We start from the raw sequence: 8,573 nt of genomic DNA, 5'->3' as shown, positions 1-8,573 counted from the left end.
TAGTGGTATATTTGAGTGGTATAGTAGTGTGGTATAGTGATGTCAGCGTTAATTAGGCCTTTAGGCCTGTCACCGATTCTTTACATTGCAGAATATTAACAGCTTATTGCTGGCTCGAACACGCAACTCACTGCTCCAATTTTGCGTCGCTTAACCGCTCAACCTCCTCACCGAATTTTGCCAAAACAGGCGCAGGAAGCTGGGATCGAACCCACAATTCACTGCTCCAAGCTTGGTGTAACCACTGGGCCACTGGGCCATCAGCCACGTTCCTGATTCCCATGAATTAATGATAGTCAGAAGGATAATAATAAACGGCGAATAATTTCAAAACTACTTTATTTTCCTTGAAATAGGGAGATTAGAAATAAGAGTGCCTTTTTGTAGTTGTGATAATTTGTTACAATAAAGAAGTGAATGATGCAGCAACTTTAATTTGAACATTTTCAAACATTGGATAAAATTCGATGGTGAATGAAAATTATGACGTTCAGAAGACTTTCTTATATCTTCTCTCATATTAGGACTGATACAAAAGAAAATTGTAAGGATTGGAGTTGTATTTTACTTAGGTATTTCCTATTATCTATGTACAAGTATTTTTTGTTTCCAATCGAAACCGTAATTTTGAGAACAAAAAATTTCAAGCACCACCTGGCGAAAATACAAAATATAAGCTATTGTCATGCCCATAACAGGTACTAGTTAAACATTAATCATCACTGACTAATGACCGAACATCCTTTGAAATGCTATTATTGTAGATTTTTAACCGCTCATTCCAATGTAAAAAACTCAATGTGATGAGCGGCAATCTTTCGCACAGCTGGTTGCAGAGATCATATTCTTTGCCTGAACCGAAGTGTGGCTCGTGTAATTCCACTGTTTTCCTTTCGATCCAACGAAGAGACACCCGAAATACCCACCGCCTGTGATGCCATTTTTCCAAGGTTAGGTGAAGGAAGTTGAGCGTTCGATGAGAGGACTCGGTACGCGTTGGCACGGTTCAGGTCACTCAAGCTGCGTTGCTCTAGTGCCGCCTCCGCAAGCACTTCGTCGAGGCGATTTCTGTAGGCTTCTCCCTCAAAAGTTGAATGTCGATTCATTGTGCGTCCACGATTACCATTGGCACTGAAAGGTCCAGTCTGAACTGAGCTGCTCATGTTAGGATTCCTTAGTAAAGATTGCCTGTGAGCATCGGCAAATCTTGCGAACATGGCCATTATGTGATCATCGTTTGGTCTGCTATTGGAACCTCTACGACCCTGGAAATTATTCGGTCCGTTGACTAGTTTCTCGTTCTGAGATATCGTATCGGCCCTCATTAAATTGGCTCCTACTGGAACACTTGAGATTGATTTGGCAGCAGATGCACCCTCGACAAGATTCTCGTCCACAACGAGCACGGTATCGACATGATGATCAGAAACTGTAGCAGTGGGAGTAGCATCTGGACTCTCAATTACTTCTCTAAATTTATAAAGCAGCGGAGCTTTCCTTACCATGTGCCAATTGCCGTCAGGCAAGAGCACTGACGAGCCATCAGCCGAAAGAGACCCAATGCCCTGAACATAATAACTTCTTGGCGCCGCGGCAGCTGTTTCAGGGTGTGTTGGCGTTTCCACTCTGTGGCGAGTACGTAACTGGATTGTAATAGGCAGGCCGTTTCCATGATTCAAGGCAATATCGCTAAGTTCTCTAACTGAGTCTATGTTAGTCTGAACATATTTATCGTACACTTCTGCTGGAGCCCCTGATACAGAGACTGTAGTTTCTACATCATCGCCCGTGGTACCTGATGCGTGGGCCATTGTATGGACTTCGTATCCTCCGGTTCTGAGATCTGAAGCACTGGCTACTGACACAGATCCACTGGTAAACCCATTTCCAGCGTCAGCCGTAGTGGTAAACCCATTTCCAGCGTCAGTAGCGTAGCTACTGGTTCCATCACTTGTAACTTCCGAGTCGGTGAATACTGAGGATCCAGAATCAAAGGTGCTGGTGTCAGAATTATCGAAGGAACTGAAAGGATCACCGGATTCATTGTCATCAAACGCCGTATCTGCTGTTGTTTCGACTGCGGAACCAAAATCGTCAAATGTGGTGGTGTCGCCATTAAGAGAATCAAATGTATCAGTAGGTGCGCCACCATTGAAAAATGATGAAGAGGATTCGGGCGTACCTACAGAATCGACGGTGCTCATGGAATCGACGGTTTCACCAAAATCGCTAAAGTTATCGTCAGTCCCTCCAGTAGATGTCGAATCTCCGTTGAAATCAGTAGAGACTGCTCCATTACTGAAATCGGTTGTAACGGTCCCAGAGTCAACGACCACAGATCCACTTCGAGGGAAGCCTCTGCTGAAGTTGATGATAGCGCCAGTTCCGGAGCCGGCATTGGCAACGTTGATATTGACAGCGCCGTTTGTGAAGGTGGCACCTTTATTATTCTGGGTGACCTCAGCCCTGTTTAATCCTGCACTTTCTGCAACCGAAGTCTCAGCAATAACCTCTAATGCTGCATCTTCTGCGGGCTCGTAGTGGGGTTCGGCCACAATTGGTGTCTCAGAAACTGGAGGAAGGTATGAGACTTCTAGACTATCTGGTTTAACTATCAAAACATTTTCAGTTGGAGCAACTGTCACTTGAACTACAGGTGAGATGGGACTAACAGGGGCAAAAGTAGCTGTCTGATGCAAAGTTTTGGTGATGTTAGCGTCAAATGACAGATTTCCATCATATATCCTGCGAATAGTTTGTCTCCCATCAGGATGTGCAATCGGATATCTTTGACCACGCACGTCCAAGTTCCCTGTAAGGTCAACTCTAGCCCCGTTCCAGTTTTGACGCGTTCCAGATCCGTGAGGTGTGATTTGTCCACCAAAACTCAGATTGGCAGAGGCGGATCCGCTAAAGTTGCGTCGGCGATCAGAGTTGCGATGTTCAATTCCTTTTAGGCTTTTCAAGACACCAGCAATGAAGCCTTTGGCGAAAGACTTAATGGGATGAAGACCAGCGGTGGTTGACTCGGGTAATGCAAGTACAACCAGCAGCCCGGCTATGGTCGACACCGTGATCTGAAATATGTGAAAATAATTAATGAGAGATCGCAAATCAGCTAAATTTTTCGATATGGCATTTTCAGCAGTTAATATGAATGGAATTGGAATATACAGATATCTGTAAGATATTCGGTTACGTAATATTCCATAATAATTAGACATATTGAACGTGATCAGAAAATATTTCCGGTAAAAACACGATCTAACTTGAATGTATCATTTGTTCCTACACTCAATGTACTTTGTATGCACTTAAATGCAGCTTAAAAATAGGTACGGTTTTTTTCCTGCCTGTGAATCGATTGGGCTCCTCCCGACTACAGGGCTCGAGGAATGAGGCAATGCTGATTTATATATGCGTAAGTAAAAAGCATCAAACTCGCTAATTTGTTTGGAAAAGTACAATTTTCATAACACAATATTTAGCGATAAATAGTGATAAATTAAAACACCCGGTAAAAAGAGTTCCAATGCTTCATTTTAATCACTCATATTTGAGAGTCTCACTTGAACATATTACTTTATTGCGTGCCTGATCCTAATTGAAGACTATAAAATAATTCATTAGTGGCAACGCAGTTCATATTTCGTGAAGAAACAGTCAATTAATATCCACATCATTAAGAAATGAGTCGGTATTGCTATAGAAAATATAGTCACTCAGTCTCGAAGAGATTTGCATAAAACGCGTCTGCAAGCAGCGGCTCTGGCAACCTTAAGATTTAGTTAGAAAAAGATGCAGGCATCAGCTGCCCAGAGTTTGTCCTTCGTAAACCCAAAGTAAGCAACGTTGCAATCATCGGTTGAAGGAAAATATAACTCGGAGCAAAAAAAAAACCCAAGGAATAAGAAATAAATCGTCTGCAAAAATATCGCTTCTTAAAAGGGTGGGTGGGGAAGGGTAAGGGTGGGTTCTTAAAAAGGGTGGGCAAATCAGTGGTGGAAAAAGAACTGTATTATCCGTTTTAAATTTGGTTTCCTAGACGATTAAGTTCTACAAATTATATGGCACCAGTCCTACGAAATTCACTTCGTTCATTACCAGTGTGCAATAGAAGTTTTATATGCATAGGAACGAGCCATACAGAATTTGTTTTTATCAATACAGAAAGCTTTACGTTGCAGAATTGAATCTATTCTTAATTTTAATAGTTCAACGGCGATAGAATATCTATAAAATTTCGATAATATTCGAGTAATATCAAACATCAGTGAAATAGTGTATAAGAAAGGAAAAGGGATGACTCATGATAAGCAAGTTTTTCACCTAAACTCGTCAATACACAGGAAAACATGCCTGTAAAAGCTGTGTTTATATTTTTAACCTTGGCACAAAATTGCAATAATTCGATCAAATGCCTGCACTTAGAGTTCCCATGGCGCTTGCTCAGCTGCAGCAGAGGCTCTCAAGCTGTTTGCCCATTAAAGATGGCAGTAAAAAGCGTCCCTGAAATAGTAATTCTAGATGCGGTGCCCGAGCAGAGCCTCTGCTCTGAAAATGCTCTTCCTCATTGGATAAGTAGTTTTAACAATTAATGTCAGTTATTGTGCATATCATAATTAACTGTATATCTCGCTAAATCTTCTTTATTAAATAATAATGTAGTTGAGCCGGCTTTCCGGAGCTCATAAGAAATTTTATTATTGTCAAGGAAACTAATATTTGAATATTTATTATCGTCGTAAAAAATTAAAATTTGTACAAATTTTTCTTTTAAAAAACCTTTGATCTCATGAAATGTTTTGTTTATTCTTTAAAATGCTTCATTAATTTCTTAACCAGGATTTGAGATTTTTTAACTTGACTGATTGACAAGTACCGTTTTTTGATGCTGTCCTAACCTAAATTTTTCGCCTACAGGTTCTTTTTACGATAGCTAATTAAATTATTATTACGCAAACTCTTGTTGATTGAACATCATAAATAATTTTTGATTATGAAAAATTTCGTCTTCGAAATTAAAAAAATTTTGCTTGATTCATGTTTTAAATGCATATAAGTTGAGTGAAAATCTGAATTACTTTGAAATTATCAATTCTGTCATTCCACCTCGAGTGTAATGTTCTTCCACTTAACATATTCATCAGATAACAATTATCTACATATTCACCAACGATAAGCTAACCGAATTTAATTAGCTGTTTACCACTGATAAAGAAACCACATTATTAATTCACCTATGTTTGTACAGGGCACTAGTCTCATAAGAAATTTTTTAATATTTTAAAGTCTTTTGACGAGTAATAGTCATTAAATTTGAATAAGTAATGATATGTTTATTTCAAAATTCTAAAATATAGAATCGGTTACAGACACATATTGGCATCTGCGCTAACAATCGTAATTTTCAATCTTATTCTTACTTTATAGGATGATGAGAGCGAAACTTTCCGATGGGGTAACTGCTATAATTTTATTATGGTAATGAAGCCCACCCTACGGCAGAATTTTTAATTTAAATTTCACAGTTCATTGTAAATAAAATGATTTTTTGAGATTCGAGGACACACGACCATGAGTTCGAGGATAAATAAATAATAATAATAAGAACAATAATAATAGTAATAATAATAATAATTATAATAATTATAATAGGATAAATAAAATCAATGAGTTCGAGGACACACGACCAGGCACAAAGTATCGCGGAAGTACTTGTTTTTTTTTTCTACATGAATTATTACTCAAAGGGAATCTATGGGATGGTCCTACGTGAGGATGAATTTCATTTTACGACTTCAACAAATCTCGCGGGAAAAAAGTTTTAAGTAAAAATGTCTCAGAACAAACGTAAAGAAAAGAAGTAAAAGAAGTAAAAATTAAATACAGAATTTCCATCAATCAAGAATGACAGATTGAATAAAGGTGAAATAGACGAAAAATTTTTGTAACATAGACTTCGTCTACGCCTCATGCGTAGCACTGATAACAAATCCAGTTCTCGTCAGTTTGGGTTGTGTTTTTTACGGAAGCGGAATATCAATCACTGTTTTTTTTTCGTCGAACGCCCTCTGCATCAACTTTCTCATTTTCTTATTCGAGTTCAATGTATGGTTATCTTATATGGTGAGTAAAAACAAATCTTACTTTATTCATACCTCAACATATTTTAACGCGAGACCAAGCTTTATTGAGTACAAATCTACATGAATGCCTCTGATAAACCTTTTAGAGAGCTAGAAATTTTCACCGGGGCTCCCAGCAATTATTTTGTCATGTCTGAATTTATGTACGGTGCGCCTGAAACGAGTTTCAATGCTTTATTTTTTCCTGTTAGCCTTGAAAATATTTTTTTAGCATGGAATGCAATGAACCTTGAAGATAACTATTATTTTAGTGCCGGAGGGCACAATAATTCTTCACCGCAATGCTTAGACGCACTTGGATTCAGAGGACAAGTCCGGGTTGAAATGCCTTAGAGCATCTCTTCTTCAATGGAAAAGTAATCTCCTTCTAAGACTATAGGAAGTACACATAGATTCGGATAAGATTCCTGTCCCTGAATTAGATAGAAATCGCACTGCAATCACTGTCCTCATACTCTGAATACTAAAATAAATTGTTAATACCAAAAATTAAATTATACATTGTTAATTCCGTTACCATTACACTGAATTTTACGTAAATTCATTTACTCAGAAAGAACAAATTTAGCCTAAATTTTGCTATTATATGGCTTTCATAAATCGGCATAATTAACTAGAGGTTTATTTTGTTCAGTTAGCTCATATTATTTCCATTCTTCACTGTTGATTTCGTTCATATTTGTGAAGAATTTCTGAATCGTCTGAATCATGGCGCAATTCATACTTATTCTACGAGGCGCCGGCAATGCTATAAATAATTGTACATTCTCTTTGCGATAAAGCAAGTATTCTAACAATCCTCAGCTACGTTCTCACTACAATAAAATAATCTTAAAGACGAGGTCGAGCATGGGTTGATACCGCATTATTTGCCCCGCTGACCCTGGACGCATTTGACATCCTTAAGCAAAAAGTGTGTCCAAATTCGTACTCTTCCACTTCTGCAAGGGTGAGTTTCCGTCTGGAAAACTGAATACTCAGTCAAGAAAGTTATTATTGTCCACGAATAGAAAAATTTGGATAAGTATCATTTGGGAAACTAAGAGAGCAGATGGTAATTTTGTTGATATAGTTGTGGGTAATAAGTAATAATTCACTTTGAGAATTTGTATAAACTGAATTTCGCATCGCTAATTTACCTCAAGCAATTTAGTTTTCATAAAAAATCGGAATGAGTTCACTTGAATGAATTTCATCATAAATGAATAACGAGAAAATTTTAATTTTTAATTTTGAGAGCCATGAACTGTGACTGCCACCTCACTGTAATGTTTAACAAACAAAAGTTATGGTCTCGCGTCAATATGCTGGTCCCATAGATGGCATTTGCATTTAAACCATTACATTCGGATTGATGTTTAATGCTCCCTATTCAAATCATATTCAATCTGAATTTTCATATATTTGATTGAAAATATTTTTATTTCATTTTTTCTCATCTTTCATTGGTCATCTGAATGACCAATAAAATTGGTCCTATTTTAGAATAATGATAAGATTTTCCTTCTGTTTACATTGTATAAATTTGGATATTTTCCGCTTTCCGATCACTTTATTTTGCCGAAATTATCTATATATGAACCGAACCTAGGAAAATAAATCTATCATACAGCAAACCAAGGCGTACTGCTCGCAGAGTTCTGCCTTTGTTTACAGTTCGGATTCGATACATAATGACTTATGAACGATCCTTTGACAGACGAAAAAGATCAAATCATTTCATATGTGCACAGCCACTTGGCATGTATGAGACTCGTATGCAAGGTAGCATTGCAGAGATGCTGCAAGTACGTACCGTACGCAAATTGTTTTTCATGATTGCTTACGGCATGACTAAAATTTAAACACTGAATTTGTTTCGATACATAATTATTTATTTAGAAGGTAAATTATATTTTGTATTCTAAAAATGGTCTATTCACTAAATTTTTTTATTTATAGTTGTATTGGCCTTCCGTTGCGTGACATAACTTCAACTTCACATAAGAAAAAGCTCAACGCCTTTTGGAAAAAATGCCTAGTAAGAGTTTTTCATTCAACAAACTTACCAACTTCATCTCGAAAAATATCCAGCAATTCCTTCAATTTACCGGAATTAATTAACAGGGATGAAAATTTACGATCCGATTTAGTACTTAATGAATCGCAGCCTGGCTAGACAACTGTTGGAGCACTTCTAGCACGACGCTGCCACCAACACTCAAGCGGTATCTGTGTCTGCTCACTGCAAACTGGACAGTAGCTTCGCCTACGAAGGTCGAATGATGAAGTTTTTTCAAGTTGGTTTAACTAGCCTCAAGCTTCATCTGAAGGTGTTGTTTTTTGTATGCAGTTAGCCCTAGTGTCCTCTAAACTGACGCAACGAGGCTGTCTTTTTTTAGGAGCAGCCTAAAGGCGAAGCGTTTGAATAACTTGGAGATTACC

General features: G+C 37.8%; 1 protein-coding gene across 2 annotated transcripts; it reads right to left on the bottom strand.

Annotated features, from left to right (window-relative positions):
• Positions 1–320: 320 nt before the first annotated feature.
• LOC108673000 lies at positions 321–8,369 on the bottom strand. Of its 2 annotated transcripts, XM_018160765.2 has the most exons (3): positions 8,198–8,369; positions 1,912–3,077; positions 321–1,881 (listed from the first exon to the last, which is right to left on the bottom strand). In XM_018160765.2, the coding sequence occupies exons 1-3, from the start codon at positions 8,204–8,206 to the stop codon at positions 840–842; spliced, it is 2,217 nt and encodes a 738-aa protein (XP_018016254.1). In that variant the 5' UTR covers positions 8,207–8,369; the 3' UTR covers positions 321–839. The 2 variants fall into 2 exon arrangements, with proteins under 2 accessions (XP_018016254.1, XP_018016253.1); XM_018160764.2 differs by having other exon boundaries at positions 321–3,077.
• Between the last annotated feature and the right edge of the window lie 204 nt (positions 8,370–8,573).

Source organism: Hyalella azteca, unplaced genomic scaffold (genome assembly GCF_000764305.2).
Source record: "Hyalella azteca isolate HAZT.00-mixed unplaced genomic scaffold, Hazt_2.0.2 contig16754, whole genome shotgun sequence".
Classification (NCBI taxonomy): domain Eukaryota; kingdom Metazoa; phylum Arthropoda; class Malacostraca; order Amphipoda; family Hyalellidae; genus Hyalella; species Hyalella azteca.
This window is presented reverse-complemented; position numbering and strand designations above follow the sequence as displayed.